Source organism: Dendropsophus ebraccatus, chromosome 5, assembly GCF_027789765.1.
Source record: "Dendropsophus ebraccatus isolate aDenEbr1 chromosome 5, aDenEbr1.pat, whole genome shotgun sequence".
Taxonomy (NCBI): Eukaryota; Metazoa; Chordata; class Amphibia; order Anura; family Hylidae; genus Dendropsophus; species Dendropsophus ebraccatus.
The window spans coordinates 28,973,996-28,992,703 of NC_091458.1; the positions used below are offsets into that span (position 1 = coordinate 28,973,996).

General features: G+C 41.4%; 1 protein-coding gene across 4 annotated transcripts in view; it reads left to right on the top strand.

Annotated features, from left to right (window-relative positions):
• Window positions 1-968: 968 nt before the first annotated feature.
• Window positions 969-18,708, top strand: part of GRIA4 (glutamate ionotropic receptor AMPA type subunit 4) — a 246,764-nt gene continuing 229,024 nt past the window's right edge. For all 4 annotated transcript variants that reach the window (XM_069972021.1, XM_069972020.1, XM_069972023.1 and 1 more), the window contains exons 1-2: window positions 969-1,038; window positions 7,295-7,453. In XM_069972021.1, coding sequence (XP_069828122.1) covers window positions 1,029-1,038; window positions 7,295-7,453 — 169 coding nt within the window. In that variant the 5' untranslated portion in view covers window positions 969-1,028. The remainder of the gene's footprint in view (window positions 1,039-7,294; window positions 7,454-18,708) is intronic.

Consider the following 18,708-nt stretch of genomic DNA (forward strand, 5'->3'; position numbering starts at 1 on the left):
CGAGGAATGTCCTCGACTGGGAAAAAAAAAACTCACCACACAGCGTCACTCCTGTCCATGGACTGCGTCTTCCATTGCAGATTCACAGGAATGGAGCGGAGGTGCAATACCAGAAAACAGCCTAGGGTGGCACTCCAGACAACCCCCTTTGGATTCAGAAGACTGTGTTTCCACAGTTATTATACAAGCTGTGAAGGTATCCACCCAGGATGCCCGCTCCCATTTTGAGGACCTGCTATAGATGCCTTGTTGCTAAAGGCAGATGTCAACATCGAACCAGGGAGGTGAAAAATGAATTGTCCTCAACAATCAATTGGCTTCAGAACTGAATTATTGCTTATATGCACATTTCAATTACTTTTCGCCAGGCAATGACTCCAATCAATGTTCACATCCTCCTAAAACAGGCGACGGAATAGCGCGGATGGGGTTAAAGGCACATTGACCTAACGCTGAAACATTTCCATAAAAATAAATACACGTCATGGGATTATTACGTACATGGATTTAGAGACTCTTTCTCTTTAAATATGAATGAGTCCCGGGGTTAGGCAGTCAATTAGAGAGCGGCCATTGTTTGCGTCGTCTTCTAATAATCTCCTTTATTATGTTCTGTATGCAGCAGCTCATCTGGTCTCTCCTGTTAGGGTGTGTTCACACAAAGCATATACACTATGTAAAAGTCACAGTCTGTAGTCAGTGAAGTTCTCTGCTGAAAATTGACTCCCAGGTCTGTGGCCTTGAATTGAAGGATTTCATTACGTTTTTTCCATAACACATTCAGCACATTGGTTCTCCTCAGGTTGTGTGTGATGTTACAGTTCAGCTCCAATCACTTCAATGGAACTGAGGTGCAAAGTCCAGATAAATCTCTCTGTGTAAACGCACCATAAGGGGTTCCGGTTAGACCCCATGTTATGCAATCTCCAGGTGCTGGTTGGTTGCCATAGTAACCCAAGGCCTTCTAAAGGTTTTCATGGCTGCCATGAAAGATCTCCAAGTACTGTATAGCTCGCCACAGGCCATCGATGGGGTCAGGTGACAACACATTTATTAATTTTATTTTTCGAAATGTTCCACATCAGCATTTTTCTTTTTTGTTTGTTTGTTTTGCATATTTAAGGCTTACATTTCCACAAAAGGGATTGTTTTTTCTATCCCATTTACACACTGTAAAAAACAATTCTGCACTTCCTGTATAAGTTTGTCTATAGAACTAAGAAATATTTCTAGAAACACCATCAAAAGACATTGATACTTTTCTTCTCCCCTTTTTTAAAATTACCTAATAAACACCTAAAAATGCAAATAACTTTAAGGCCATGTTCACACATTGTAAAACACCGGCCGTTCTGTGACCTGCCCGGGTCACAGAACGGCCGGCGTTTGTGAAGATCATCCCGGCCAATACTGCAGTATCGATTGGATGATCTTCCTTTGTGTGTGCCTGCATGCCAATTTACCATAGCTGTCAATGGAGCGTGCGGCCGAAGCCGCACTCTCCATTGTGTGACCTGTCAGGCTTGTGCGGCCTCTATTTAATGAATAGCGGCCGCACAAAACTGACATGTCTGTTTTTTTGTGTGTCTGCTAGCAATTCTGACCGGAGTGTATACTATGGGTATAAACTACGGCCGGGATTCCCTTTAGGTGCTGCACAATGTAAGTTAAGTATTAATCATGGCCGTTGGTGCAAATCGGCAACAACGGCCATGATTAATACTGAACTTATGTTGTGTGGACATGACCTACAGGGGTACTCCGGGGATGAAAAATATTTCATACATTGCTGACCCTCAAAACAACATAATAAAGATGCTAGTCTTACCTCCCCATGCTCCCCCATGGTCCTCCTGCGGTGTCTCTGGGCCCACCATTGAATGATCCCATTGTGATTTCCAAGACAAACTGATCTCTGCACTGACAGCCCGTTTGGACAATCACTGACTGAGATGGAAGAGCACCGCGGCCTGTGATTGGCTGAGTGGGCACTCACTGCAGATATGAGTCCCTCTTGGAAATGACAGTGGGATCATTCAGTGGTGGGCCCAGAGACACCGCAGAAGAACCATGGAGGAGCATGGGGAGGTTAGAATAGTATCTTTATTATGTTGGATGGCAGGTTAGCAATATATCAAAAGTTTTTCATGACCGGAGTAACCCTTTAATTCCATTAAACTATTGTGCTTTATAGTCCAACCTAGTGTGGAGTTTTCACTGTATAAAAAAAAGAATTTTCGTAAACACCACATTTCTGTAATGTAGAACTGCCCCCCAAAAAAGATATGTGTGTGAAACAACCCTGAAAAGTATCTCAGACAAATTTTGCACAACAAAAATTTTTGAGCTAAAAAAGGGGGCACGAAAAAACAGTTTTCCCTGCAGTTTTCCCCTGTCATTTTCCCATTTTAGTGTAAATTACTCTAGGCGTTTTTATCTCCAGTGTTTTATCCCCTGCATGTTTTTTTTTTTTTTTTCTTCTTTTTTTTCCAGTTCAAGTCCTGTGATTCTCTATGATATTAATTCACAATTTCCAATGATGGATTGAAGAAGACAAACACCTATATGCATATAGATATGAGGTTTCTGTGCAGGGCCTGATGTGATTTCACAAAACTGCAAATGCGCTAAAAAATTACAAACTGCCTTGAAAAACATTCTGTGGGAACATGGTCCCATTTTTCCCCATTGACTCTCAGCTAACATCTGGCCGCCGCATTTTCGAAGCAAAAAATGCCACGCGCCAATTTTGGCGTTTTTAGTGCCAGTAAAAGAGAAAAAAAACTAGTTTCGGTCCAGCGTTGCATTTTTTTTTCCGTGGCAATTTTCCCATTCCTAATCATGTGGTTCATGGAGTTATCGTTCAAACACTTTTTTTTTTTCTTGAAAAAAATCCAAAAAGCTAAAGTGTTTCTTAGTGCTTTATTCATTTTTAATGCAGTCCATGGGATCATCTCAGCGGCACATACAGAAATAGGAGATCAGCACTCAGCCGTGCACTTCTCCTGGGTCATTCAAGCTATGGGGGGAGGGGGGATTGGAACCCTCAGCCATAAAGCGTACTGTCATGTCCAAAAACATTGACACATTGTAGGGAAATGTTTTAATGTTTTGAGTGGGGAGAAGAATGTGCCACGGCCCGTCCTCTCTCCGCTCTCAGGTTCCATAAACTTACATTAGGAGCCCGACTCTTTTTTTCTAACACAGAGCGAGAGCGCACAGAGCTGCGGCGTGTCCTCTCCCGGCTCATTTTCCAGATCGGTCTGAACGCTCAGATCCGGACTGATCAAGACTGATCTCTCTCTATGACATGTTAAAAGTTTTTTTTTTTTTAAACAACACTGACACTTTAAATCAACCGGTGTCAGAAAGTTATACAGTTTTTTAAATGACTTCTAAATTATTTTAATGCTTCCAGTACTTATCAGCTGCTGTTTGTCCTGCAGAAAGTGGTGTATTCTTTCCAGTCTGACACAGTGCTCTCTGCTGCCACCACTGTCCATGTCAGGAACTGTCCAGAGCAGTAGCAAATCCTGTTCAGTTAACAAAAAAAGAAGAGTACCCCTTTAAGAGGGAAAATGTCACAAAAAAAATTTCTCTAGACCCACACATGCCACGAAAATAATTTTCTAAAAAAAAAAAAAACATTTCCAGCTGAAATTTACATTTTTAACAAGAAACGTATATGCCGGAATAAATACGTTAAAAATTGTTGTCTTTGACACCACCTTAAAGAGGTTGTTTTATTATGTGTCACTCATGTCCTAAGGTTTGATCAGGTAGGGCCTCTATTATAAGCATAAGGAGCCCATCTGCAGCTAAGCCATGGAGTGAAGCACACAGCTGTGCACTTCTCCTGGCTATATCTAGCACTGAGATCCGACCAATCAAAACTTTTTCCATGAATGTTTTTTTTTTGTTTTATTTTTTCTCTCTTAATAAGGGTGCATTTACACAGAAAGATTTATCTGACAGATTTTGGAAGCCAAAGCCAGGAATGGATTTGAAAAGAGGATAGATCCCAGTCTTTCCTTTATGACCTGATCCCTGTTTACAGTCTGTTCTTGGTTTTGGCTTCAAAGATCTGTCAGATAAATCTGTCTGTGTAAACGCAGCATAAAGGAGAAACATTAAAGAGGTTATCCACAATTTAAACCCACAGATAGCACCACACACAGCACCACACTTGTCCTCAGGTTGTGTGTAGTAATACGCCTCAGCTCCATTAAAGGGGTTATCCAGCGCTACACAAACATGGCCACTTTCCTCCAGAGACAGCCCCGCTCTTATCTCCAGCTCGGGCGGGGTTTTGCTGCTCAGTTCCATTGAAGTGAATGGAGCTTATATGCAAACCGCACCTGAACTGGAGACAAGAGTCGTGTTGTCTCTGAAAGAAAACGGCCATGTTTTTGTAGCACTGAATAACTCCTTTAACTTTCACGAAACTCAACTGCAATACCAAATGCAAACTGAGTGCAAGGGTGTCGCTGTTTCTGATAGATAGCTGCTATTTTTTTCTCATCCTAAATAACCCTTTGAACTCCCAGTTCGGAACCATTCTCATGGCCCTATCGTGGAATTGCATAAATACCAATGACTCTTCCCCCCGCAGGAGACGTCTCATGATAATTCTGCAGCAACTAGGGGGATTTTTCCCCTATTGCAGAATACAGGCTGTCATTCAACCATCCTGACATCTACTACATAACCCTCCGGACTCCTTCCACTGTATAATGGATACAAAAAAGTAACTAAATAAAGCAAATACCAAAGGCGCTGCTAGAGACTTTGTAGCCGATATGACTGCAGCCCCCTCCAGATGCTGCTGCACAGGTGGATGGATACAATGTGACTATAATAAGAGATAAAAGTAAGAAAAGGCTGATAAAGGTGTAAGTGAGTGCAGGAGTCCATGCATCCTGGGTGCCTAGTGTGGGCAGACAGAGCTCTTGACCTTGGCTAACCCCCCACCCCCTGGCAGGCTGGCTCCCCCCTTAGTATTGTTGTAGCAGCAGCAGCAGCAGCAGCAGGGAGAGGCTTTGCTGCAGTGGATGTCTCTCTCTCTCTCTCTCTGCTATAGAGAGCTGTGCTGTGCAGGCAGGGAGAGGAGCAGACTAGTCTGTAAGCCCCCAGTGCCCATCCTCCCCCATCCCCAGCAGCAGCAGCAGCAGCAGCAGCATCCCATTCATGCTACATGTGAGACAGGCAGAAGGCTGGAGACAGCAGTGCTGGGCTTGCTGCTATTGTGTGTGATGGGGGCAGAGTGAGATATAATAGCGCATGTCTCATCCCTCAGTGCAGCCTTCACCACCAACTCCACCATCTTGCATGTGCAACCATCTCCAGCCGGACATCAGCTCTCCCGGGGCTATGGAGACTGCGGGAAGCCTCATGCCCACCATGGATTGTTAGACTGGCACTGACTGCATTGCTTTCCTCTGCTTCTGGCTGCAGCCTTGATGCTTCTCGTTGGCATCTAGCGAGAGAGAAAGAGAGAGAGAGAGAGAGAGAGAGAGAGAGAAGATGCGGATTATTTGCGAGCAGATTGTTTTGTTATTCTCTGGATTTTGGGGCATTGCCATGGGAGCCTTTCCTAGCAGCGTGCAGATAGGTAAGCCATGCCAGGGATGGGTGCCCTGGGCACAGGAGCTGACACTTCACTGCATGACTAAACTTGGAGCAAAGCACAAGCTGCAGGTGCTTCATTCATAGGAACTTGATAGCAGACCTAGTGCACTGGCACAGCTGCTGCACAACCTCTTTACTAGCTAATTGATAGCCCAATGTACATATATATAGTGCTGCTGCACAACCTCTTTACTAGCTGATTGATAGCCCAATATACATATATATAGTGCTGCTGCACAACCTCTTTACTAGCTGATTGACAGCCCAATATGTATGTATATAGTGCTGCTGCACAACCTCTTTACTAGCTGATTGACATATATATATATATATATATATATATATATATATATATATATATGTATGTATATATATATATATAGTGCTGCTGCACAACCTCTTTACTGGCTGATTGACATATATATATATGTATGTATATATATATATATATATATATATATATATATATATATAGTGCTGCTGCACAACCTCTTTACTAGCGGATTGAAAGCCCAATATGTATATATATAGTGCTGCTGCACAACCTCTTTACTAGCTGATTGACAGCTCTATGTACATATATATAGTGCTGCTGCACAACCTCTTTACTAGCTGATTGACAGCTCAATATATATATATATATACAGTGCTTCTGCACAACCTCTTTACTAGCTGACTGATAGCTATATATATATATATATATATATATATATATATATACATACATAAATATATATATATATATATATTTATATAAATATATATATATATATATATATATATAGTGCTGCTGCATAACCTCTTTGCTATATATATATATATATATATATATATATATATATATATATATATATATATAAGCTTTACTGCATCTATTGTCTGTGTTGGTGACATTTGCCCTGACAGTAACCCTCCCCTGCCCACCACCCAGGCCTTGCATGCCCACCCCTGCATTATATGTGGATGCTGCTGCAGTAGTGCTATCCTGTGTGCTAGTTGGAAAGTTGTGCAGCCTGTGGTGCATCCCCTATATCCCCTGTATACATGGAGGCTCAGCCTTACTTTATGGTAACCATTGCTTCCATCAAAGGAGGGGGGGATCCAATAATTCCTTGCATTGCATCATGTACTTCCAATGAGGTGGGGGGTGTTAATGAGATTCTACAAGCATAGTCACTTTTGTGCTCTTGGTATAATAAGAAGCTGCTTCTCCTTGAACTGGACACAGTACTCTATTTAACTCCCTTAATAATGGCCAGACTGTCTAGACTATGTATATAAGAGGATGATGGCTATAGCTATATGGCCAATAGACCATAGTGGTGACCATAGAGTTATAGCACGTACAATGATACCTCCCAGACATGGGACCTTTAACCAGTGAATTGTAATAGTGCAAGGCGAATGAATTGAATGATAGTGTTAAATACCGTGTAAGCATTAGCCCTGGTTCCAAGCTGTGATTTCTTGTAATGTGCAATGTGAGACAACTGCAACTCCAGCCACTTGTCACATATCAATGGCTGGAATTAATGGAGCAGAATCCTGGCAGCCTCTATTGCACCTGCATACTATCCACCGCCGCCTCTCTGTCTATACATTGTCTATGTCTAACTATGTCCTGGCTTCTCATTCTTTTTTCTCTTTTCCCTCCTCCGTCCTTTAGGTGGGCTTTTCATCCGAAATACAGATCAGGAATACACTGCTTTTCGATTAGCAGTCTTTCTCCATAACACCAGCCCCAATGAGTCCGAAGCACTTTTTAATTTGATTCCTCATGTAGACAACATAGAAACAGCCAACAGTTTTGCTGTAACCAATGCCTGTAAGTATTACCTTGAAGTTACGCATCAATGGGACCAGACGCTGGGAATAGGAGGGAACGTTGTTACCATTCGTCTTTCCTATACTCTGGAAATAAAAGCTATGGGGATAAATACTTGTTAGCTTCTGACCTTACCAAATACGCTTCCCATTACTCTGCTGACTAATCAAATATGACATTTTCTTGGTAATGTAATGCAGAGTGAGGCAGACCATTGTGGGAAAGGGGGGGGGGGTGAGGAGACTTGGAGAAGTAGCAATATACCATTGATATGCAGTCCCATCCCTGCAAGAGCTAAATGCTTCTTGTGACTTTTTCTGTCCATGAAAGCTGGGCCGAGGGGTGGGCATTTACATGGTTAAAAATTGACAATATGCCGGCCAAATATCAATATTTATTATTTGTATTTATTTACTATATTTTTCTTTGACGTTTATATTATTTTTGTCGTCGAAATTATTATTATTATTTTTTATTGTCATTTTTATCTATTTAATGTTTTTTTTATATTTTTGTCATTTTTTTTTAAATCAATTTTTTTGTCATTTCTTCCTCTTATGGTTGTCTATGTAGTTTTTGGTGTTATTATTATATATCATTTTTTTATTATTATATTGCTTTATTTTTCCTATTTTCTTTTTACTTATAACTAATTATAAAATCAAGTGTTTTTTTTTAATTTAATTTCATTTATTAGTATTCTTTTTTTTTTTTTTTCACGTCTCATGTTATTTCACACATGGCTATTTTAGCCAAATACTGTTATTTATGATGGTTGCTTATCCCCCGGGCTGTTTTCCCCCCTCTATGGACTGTGTATGTATATTATTAGATAGCTGTGAATTCGTCTGGAAGGGTCTTAAGTACATGCAGCTCATACAGACAACAGTGAAGGGATTAACATAATGCAGATGTAGTATTCGCTGTCTGTGCATGGTCCAGTGGAGTGGTGTATACGGGATGTATAAATGAGGATACTCTGGATAATACACTGGTTTATATAAGATGTTGGATTGGTATAGGTTTATATAATGTTTAGATGCCTTTTTATGCTTCTTGAAGGTTATAGGTAGAAATACTGCATTGTGCTCTTCCTTGTGGTAAATATATGTATTGCCTTTTGGAAAGCACTTGATCCAGTGGTTATGCAGTGGCCTGGAAATTAGAGAGGCAGTGATGTGGAAGGTTATCTTTATAAGTAGGTTGACGCTGGGGCTTGATCTGCTGATGTCACTTAAGGCAGCCCCGCTCCTATATTCTGGGTTATAAATGTCTGTTATCATCACATAATGCATATATCCCAGGAATGTGTCTCCGTACATCCATAAATAAGTGCCAGAGCGAGTTAGAATCTGCCATACTCCGTTTCACAAAGGATACCAAGTGGAACCAATGCCACCTACCGAGCCCTGGCCATTGCAGCATGTCAGGGAATTAGCATTATTTTTTGTGATCAGTGCACTTCAAGATTCCTATAGAGGAGCATCCAAACGTGCAGATGTAGCAGAGCCGATAATGTAGCTGCAACCCTAATGTGGAGAGCGGCTCGGCTCTGCTACATCTCCGTGCTTATTTAAATCCACTGAAACAGAGCCAGCGAATCCCCTAGAGACTTATAGCCAAATCCTCTCTAACCCTAAGATGTTTCATTTGGAGAAGTGTAATTTTTCTTACAGCCCTTGTCCAATCTACGCATGGGTGAAGCGTGGGTTATGTGCATCTTTATTGGTCGTCACGACTGAGCCCCTGGCCGGCCTGCGATCTGTAGGAGAGGATTAGGCTCAGGCCTGGAGAACTGTGTGCAATATATTTTTACTATGTCTCCAAGGTAATGAAGTGCAGTAACACGGCACCAGCCCTCCTGCTTTATTATGCATGGCATTGGGGTCTAAAGACATGATATCCTATAAATGTTATTTACGCTCCAGAGCGTTCCCGGGTGAGGGCTGCATTATTACGCCTCTTGTAAATGATGATTTATACAATCGGGAAATTAGCGCATGAATTATTCCAATTATTTGTTGGATATTAAAGTATAAATCTTTGACTTATCCATTCTAGTAAATGGGTTATGTCATCGAGTTCATGTTCCTATATATTCCATATAGAGGATTGAGATCCACCATTAGAGAAGGTGGAGATCCACCGCAGAAAAGAGAACCTGGCGTATATACTATATGGTTAGTCATGTAAGAATGTAATGTAGTGAGCTGCAATACACATAGCACTGTATGCATCGCTGCTAACTGAGATTGTAATGCAGTGAGCTGCAATACATATAGCACTGTATGCATCGCTGATAACTGAGATTGTAATGTAGGGAGCGGCAATACATACAGCACTTTATGCATCGCTGCTAACTTAGAATGTAATGTTAGGAGCGTTAATACATATAGCGCTGTATGCATCTCTGCTAACTGAGAGTGTAATATAGTGAGCGGCAATACATATAGCACTGTATGCATCGCTGCTAACTGAGATTGTAATGCAGTGAGCTGCAATACATATAGCACTGTATGCAACGCTGCTAACTGACATTGTAATGTAGTGAGCGGCAATACACATAGCACTGTATGCATCGCTGCTAACTTAGAATGTAATGTAGTGAGCTGCAGTACATATAGCACTGTATGCATTGCTGCTAACTGAGAATGTAAAGTAGTGAGCGGTAATACATATAGCACTGTATGCATTGCTGCTAACTGAGAATGTAATGTAGTGAGTGGTAATATATATAGCACTGTATGCATTGCTGCTAACAGAATGTAATGTAGTGAGCGGCAATACATATAGCACTGTGTGAATCGCTGATAACTGAGATTGTAATGTAGTGAACGGCAGTACGTATAGCACTTTATGCATCGCTGCTAACTGAGAATGTAATGTAGTGAGCTGCAATACATATAGCACTGTATGCATCGCTGCTAACTGAGAATGTAATGTAGTGAGCGGCAATACATATAGCACTGTATGCATCGCTGCTAACTGAGAATGTAATGTAGTGAGCGGTAATACATATAGCACTGTATGCATCGCTGCTAACTGAGATTGTAATGTAGTGAGCAGCAATACACATAGCACTGTATGCATCGCTGCTAGCTGAGAATGTAATGTAGTGAGCGGCAGTACGTATAGCACTGTATGCATCGCTGCTAACTGAGATTGTAATGTAGTGAGCGGCAATACATATAGCACTGTATGCATCGCTGCTAACTGAGAATGTAATGTAGTGAGCGGCAATACACATAGCACTGTATGCATCGCTGCTAGCTGAGAAAGTAATGTAGTGAGCGGCAGTACGTATAGCACTGTATGCATCGCTGCTAACTGAGAATGTAATGTAGTGAGCGGCAATACATATAGCACTGTAGGTATTACTGCCAGCTCAGAATGTACTGCAGTGAGCGGCAACCCATACAATATTGTATGCATGGCAGGCAATGCTGATCTTACTGTAGTGAGTGGTGATACGTACAGTACTATGTGCATCCCTGCCAACTTAGAATGTACTATAGTGAGTGGTCATCAATACAGGACTGTATGCATCGCTGCCAACTCAGAATAAACTGTATTGACTGCCAATGCATACAGTACTGTAAGCATCGCTGGCAGCTTAGAATGTACTGTACTGAATGCCGATACATATAGTATAATATTTGCTGCTAACTCAGAATGTAGTGAGTGGTCATTAAAACAGAACTGTGTGCATTGCTGCCAACTCATGTGTGGCAGTGAATGCCGATACATATAGAACTATATGCATCACTGCTTACTCAGAGTGTACTGTAGTTAGCGGTAATCCATATAGTATTGTATAGTGTACTAATTTATGTATTGCCACTAGCAACAGTACATTCTGAGTAAGCAGTGATGCATATAGTACAGCAGGCAATGCCACTCAATACAATAAGTCAATGCCACTCTACCTTTCTAAGTTGGCATGGGATACACCTGTGAAAAAGGTTGTCAAGCTGAGATAACTCTTTTACGACCTCTATTAGTCATATATGTGTCCTTTATTGTTCTCCAGTAGTGATAACCCATGGGAGTTTTTCTTTATTGATTGGGGTACAGTCGTAATAGTCTGCCACCAATACAGCCATGCATTGCAAAATTTAGAGATGCATAAATTAACTGTGGAAGTTTAAGAAATCTGAGGTCATCTCAAAGACACCCTAAGACATCTATGGCTCAGCTTCTGCACTGCAGATCAGCTTGTTTAAACTGGCTGCTACCTATAAGCAGAAGCCCACCCCCAGCTTGCTCAGCAGTCAGTGCTAAACCATCAGTGAGTAAATTACAAGGTATTTTGTAGCCTATATGCTTTAATACCCCAAGTTATGTCCTAAGAACTTTTGAGGCTAGCCATGTAGACGCCACTGAACAGACTTTTCTAATCATCATTGATGAAAGTCTGTAATATAATGAGATATAATTTAGGTTGGAAAGTACCTGTTTGTCCATTGAATCCTTCCTTGTCTTGGGTGATGAAGAATAACATTGACTCTATACTGACAATAATGCGTTAGTTTACTAGGACTGGTGTTACTTTGGATCAGGGTAACAAGTCATAGTATATAGTGTGTTATATGCTGACCTTAGGGCCTTATTATAGGGAGGGATTTTTCGCCCAAACAAGCTAATATTTCCTTGTGTTGTCTTACGGATCCTTAAAGGGAATATGCCATGTTGAACATGAAGTTAAGTCTTGGTACAGATAAGGAAGAGCCGAGTAAACTGATATATAGCTTTGTGGGAAAAGATTCAGTACAACTAATTTTTTTAGTATTTTTGTCATTTAAATCCCTGCTCTTCCAATGTTTAGGAGTAGTTTTTAACGTATTGTATTTGGCAATGTTCTCTGAACCCGAATGCTCCCAGTGGCTGGAGAAGTTCGATGCCACCCCAAGAAGTCCTTGAAAACACAAATATAGCCTTAGGCCCATGTTTTCCTGGCAGCTTTAGGGTGGCATTCAATTTCTTTAGCCACTGGAGTCAAACACCAAGCAATCGCCTTTGGCGAACGTTGCAGAACCCAAACAGCTTGGAAAGTTCTCTCGACACTAGTTAAGAGTCCAGTGGGTGGATGAAGACAGTGACTGTCACTAAATAGGACCGCCCACTATAAAACCCTTTTTTACTAACATCAACATAGGTTTCTATGTCCTATACCGATGTACATATTTCATAAAAAATACTACTATACAGATTGAAGCCATGTTGTGTATCCCTCCATACCATCTGTTGGCGTATTGGATATAGTACTTTGCTCATGTACATATACCTGTGAATGTACATATATAATAATACCCTGTCCTGCCCTCAGATAATATATTGTCTCTTGCATTTATACTGTATTATTACAATATTGTTTGTGTATTGTGTTGTTTGTGAAGCATCTGTTATGCCATCTTGGTGCCCCATGCCTTTGTTATGGGTGCACTCAGGCGTGGATTTGTTAGTCCCTGCGGTTGCACATTTGAACACCATTGTTACACAACCCATCCCCTGCATCTGTGTGCACCTTCCTATACATCTCTTCTGTTGTCACTGTACATAGTCCCTTGTGTTACTATGTCAGGGTATCAGCAGAGAAGGTTCTAGCAGTCTCCGGGTGGTCAATACATAAGAAACAGTCACAAGTTAAACAGTACATGAGGCAGCTGTACAGAAGGTGCACGATCAGCTCTGGACCCCCTTTTGAGCTTTGCATGTGTGCTTTGAGCTGCCAGCTGCCACCTATTGATCCAGCGGAAACAATATAACACATGGTAGGATTCTAATCACGGATTGTTAGCTGGAGTCCACCAAGACCATTAGATGTAGTTGTATTCCGTGTACTGTTTTTTTTTTTACGGTATCATACTAGGGACCCATGTGAATAATAAGTAATAGGGCATTCATAGAGGTGCATAAGGTTCTGTATCATGCTAATGCATCAGACTTCATACAGCCCATAAAATTTCAATGTTATTCTCCCTCCTAGTATAAACCGTCATTTCTGAATCCAAGATATTTCGTGAAGTTAGGATTAAAGTTTTTCCCGTCTCCGAAAAGTTTTATTTAGCTTTCAAACTTGTCAACATTTTAATGGTCTTCCAGGTTACTTGCCATGAGGAGGAGGGATTGATTATTCGCTCGGTTTCTATCAGCTATTATCCAATGTAGAGACATAAGATGAATAGGTTCTAAATTTAGCAAAAAAATCACCGATATCATGAGCACAAAATATATTTTTTTAAATGGTGCCCACTACTACTACCCTACACAGCCGCACATCTCCTGCCTTGTCTATCATGTTCTATGCTGTGCTACAACTAATACTATTATTATTATTACTACTACTACTACTACTGCTACTATTACTACTACTATACTACTACTACTACTACCCTACACAGCCGCACATCTCCTGCCTTGTCCACCATTTTCCATACACTACTACTACTAATACTACTATTATTACTACTACTATTACTATTACCCCTACTACCACTATTACTTCTATTACTACTACCCCTATTATTACTAATACTATTACTTCTACTACTACCCTACAGAGCCGCACATCTCCTGTCCTGTCCATCTTGTTCTATACTGTACTGCTACTGCAGCTACTACTACTACCCTACATAGCCATACATCTCCTGCATTGTCTATCATGTTCTATGCTGTGTTACAACTAATGCTATTATTACTATTATTATTATTATTACTACTACTACTACTACTACTACTATTACCCTACACAGCTGCACATCTCCTGCTATGTCCACCATTTTCCATACACTACTACTACTACTACTATTATTACTATTACCCCTACTACCACCACTACCAGCTACTACTACTACCCTACACAGCCGCACATCTCCTGCCTTGTCCATTATATATATATATATATATATATTATATATACATATGAATTAAAACCTGGAAGAACTCAGAGGGTCATAACAAACTTTAGGTCAATCTAATTGGCTGAATTAAATGTGCTGGCTCATTCCAACAAAGGGAATTATGTCTAGCCCCAACCCAAAACTAAAGATACTAACTAGAGTGACTAGATTTGACTGACAAATGTTAATAAATCAGAATATCAGCCCAGTGGGATAGGCCAATAAACAACTTCGCAGGTTTAACACCAGGGTGTTATAAGTGCAAGCCCCATCTCTCTGTGGTGACTGGTCGGTGTAACATCACCAGACCTTGGGTCACCATATCTAACATGGTGCCTCCCTAGACTACCAGTTGACCATCCCAGCAAGACTTGTAAACCTGCTGCCATGATTACATATTGTAAATAGATACATCACTTCACTAAAAGGGCAAGAGGATGGGGATGGTAAAAAGGAGGAAATCTGGTCCTCACCATCTTTTATACCATGGATCTCCAAACTGCGGCCTCCAGCTATTGCAATACTACATTTGCCATCATGCCTGGACAGCCAAATGCAAAGCTTTAGCTGTCCGGGCATGATGGGAATTGTGGTTTTGCGACAACTGGAGGGCCGCAGTTTGGAGACCAATGTTTTATACCCACTGCCATAGACCAATTGTATAAGACCTACTCCTCACTTCCTTCTAACATTACCCCATCTTCCTACCCTCTTCCCTTCTTCTCCTCCATCTCTGCCTCCAGGCCATTCTAGTTACACCAACAAAGATGTGTCAGCCATAGTGAGCTCCCCGCTGCAGTCAATAGCGGTCCACCACAGTCATAAAGCACTGGATAACGTCATGATGAGGGGATAGGAGACCCTGGCGACTGCTGTGCAGGCTGGACTTCTTGAGATATATGTGAAGGATGCTTCTCTATGTTTTTTCTTTCTTTACTCTATTCATAAAAAAATCCCTTTTACTTCCTTCTATCTTGGCTGCATATAGGTACAATCTGTCCTATTGGGGCTCCTTTAAATGATATTGCACCATATAGGACAAAGGTTCCTATGTATCCTATTCAGAGAATCGAACCCAATCCTGTGCATTACAGACCATTTAGAATTATAGATCAGTTATTGATATTCGCTATATACTCACCTCCATCCCGGAGAACGCTGCCCCTGCCGGCACACTGATTCCCGCACTCACCTAAACACATAGTTTTTCTTTGAACATTGACAGGCATTATTGCACATGAATTATTTACAATGGATTTCATTCTGAAAAGCTATCAGAGACAAGCATATTCATTTGTGCTAATATTATACGTCCCCTGGGTCAGGATTCTTTATAAAAGCCATTGATTCAATGTGTTTAGTACTAAAATCAATAACAAATTAAGTACTGGGCAGTGTCTTGTGAGCGGCTCAGATGTGCAGATTCTTCCTATGGCCAGGGTATACGGATATGTAAATTTTAATGGAAGATTTGTGCTAATGATAACATTTATAGGATTGCTTGTGGGGCCCCAGTGCAAAATACATAAAGGGGGCCCCTAAGCATCATTTTCCACTGTAAGGTTAGGTTCACACACAGTATTTTTGCTTAGTATTTTGGTCCTTAAATTGCAACCAAAACCAGGAGTGGATTGAAAACACAGAAAGGCCATGTTCACACACTGTTAAAATTTAGTGGATGGCCGTCATTTAATGGGAAATAATTGGCGTTATTTTAAAACATCGTCCGTTGTTATGAAATAACGGCCATTATTTGTCATAAAATGACGGCCATCCACTAAATTTCAACAGGGTGTGAACATGGCCTTTCTGTGTTTTCAATCCACTCCTGGTTTTGGTTGCAAAATACTGACCAAAATACTGAGCAAAAATACTGTGTGTCAACCTAGCCTTAGGCTATGTTCAGACTTAGTAAGAGACCGGCCGTTCCATGACCCGGCCGCGTCATGGAATGGCCAGTCTCTGAAAAGATCTTCTCGGCTGGTACTGTAGTACCGGACAGATGATCTTTGCAGCCACAGAGTTCTGATGCGGGCACGTCCGTGCGCGCCCGCGTCAGAACTCCCCACTGCACATTATGGAGCGAGCACTGACAGGGTTTTCTGTGGCCGCTATTCAATGAATAGCGTCCGCAGAAAACTGACATGTCAGTTTCTTGCAGCGCCACTAGGGATCCCGGCCGGAGCGTATACTAGGTGTATACGCTCCGGCCGGGATCCCATAGATGGCAAGGTAATGTATCTTTTCGTAAAAAGTATGGCCGTTGTTGCCGATTGCAACAACAGCCGTACTTTTATGAAAAGATACGTTGTGTGAACATAGCCTGTGCATTGGCTGTGGCTATTGCACTCCTATGATTTCTTCTCTAATAATAATCGGTCAAGGAATTAAAGGGACATTTAAAGAATATATTTATTGTATATGCCATAAAAGTTTCTGATTGTCTGGGATATGGCCATGGGGCCCCATTAGTCCCAAAATAGGGTCTGGTTCTAACTCCCAAGAAAGAAGTGGATGTTATCATTATAGCCTATGGGAGATATGGGAATAGCTCCTCAGTCCTGTGGGTCAGATCCAAACTATTATATGGTATACCCAGTGAATGCTTGTCTGTATGTAGCTGGTCCAGTAAAGGGGCTTGCCCAACATAGAAAGCCATATTCTTTATAGTACATATCAATTCTGATCAGTCTGAGACCCGTTTGATTCCCATGTTCAGAGAACTGCAGCAAAGATCCATTCACTTGAGAGGAGAAGTGCTTCATTCTTTGTAAAGCAGATGGCTGGGAGCGCTGCTCTGCAGGTTAAATGCAGACCGTGATCCCTTCCTGTTACAGCCTGGGACAGACCCAACTGATTATTAGGTTATGGTATATGCTCTTGGTATGTCATAATATAGTCAGATGGTAATACCCCCTTACACCAGGGAGTAAGGGTAAGATCATGCAAGTCATGCTAGGACCCTGTATATCCATTCAGGAGGTACAGTAACCACATATTCATCCGATCCTCTCTGCTCTTCAGGCATCAGCCAAAGCTTGGAGCAAATTACTAAAATTCTTTCCTTTTCTGGGGGCATTGAGCGTGTTCTCATATGGGGGCTTTGGACTATCTGTAATATGTGGCCACTGAAGAGGTCGTTTTTATGTAGACACTATTGGGGGAGATTTATCAAACATGGTGTAAAGTGAGACTGGCTCAGTTTCCCCTAGCAACCAATCAGATTCAAGCTTTCATTCCTCACAGACTCTTTAGAAAATGAAAGGTGGAATCTGATTGGTTGCTAGGGGCAACTGAGCCACTTTACACTATGTTTGATAAATCTCCCTCTATGAGGGTACTGGGACTGTCTGTAATATGTGGGCACTGTAGAAGTCAATTTTATGTAGGCACAGTAAGGTTACTGGCACTAAAGAGGTCACTTTTATGTAGGTACCATGAGGGTATTTGGACTATATGTAATATGTGGGCACTGAAGAGGTTACTTATATGTTGGCACTGTGAGGGTACTGGGACTATCTGTAATATATGGGCACTGTGGAGGTCACTTTTATGTTGGCACTGTGAGGGTACTGGGACTATCTGCAATATATAGGCACTGTGGAGGTCACTTTTATGTTGGCACTGTGAGGGTACTGGGACTATCTGCAATATATGGGCACTGTGGAGGTCACTTTTATGTGGGCACTGTGAAGGTAATGGGACTATCTATATTATAAGGGCACTAAGGATGGCACTTTTATATAGGTACCGTGAGCGAATTTGGACTATATATATGTGGGCACTAGAGAGGTCACTTTTATGTAGGCACAGTGAGGGTATATGGTCTATATATAATATGTGGGCACTAGAGAGGTCAATTTTATGTAGGCACTGAGGATACGGTAAAAAAACGTCACGGTAAAATCTGAAACAACATACATGTGGTGCGGTGTAGAGAAGGAGGATGTAATATATAGGAGGGTATGTAGAAATGCTAACTACATAACTAGGGATATGGATATGTCTGCCTGGCCATTATATGATACATATCCCCTAGAAATTATATATCTAATAAGGAGAATATAGAGAGTTCCCAGCGTGAAGTCCCTGCTGGTTGGTTGCTGTCCATGGTTCTGAAATGCTATGGCCTGCTATGATGACAGATACTAAGCAGAGAGGTGGCAGTAGTATGGAGGGCAGTTTGCCGGGACATATACCACTTAGTTGGCAGCTCTCCATACTGTCCAGGTCCTTGCCCGGGCAGCTGTTTGTTCCATCTGCGTGTCTGCACTAATCAGCCGTGTTATGTAACTCCTCCACCATTAGCTGGTTGGGTCACAGGAAGGATGAGATTGTTGTCTCAATTCTAGAATT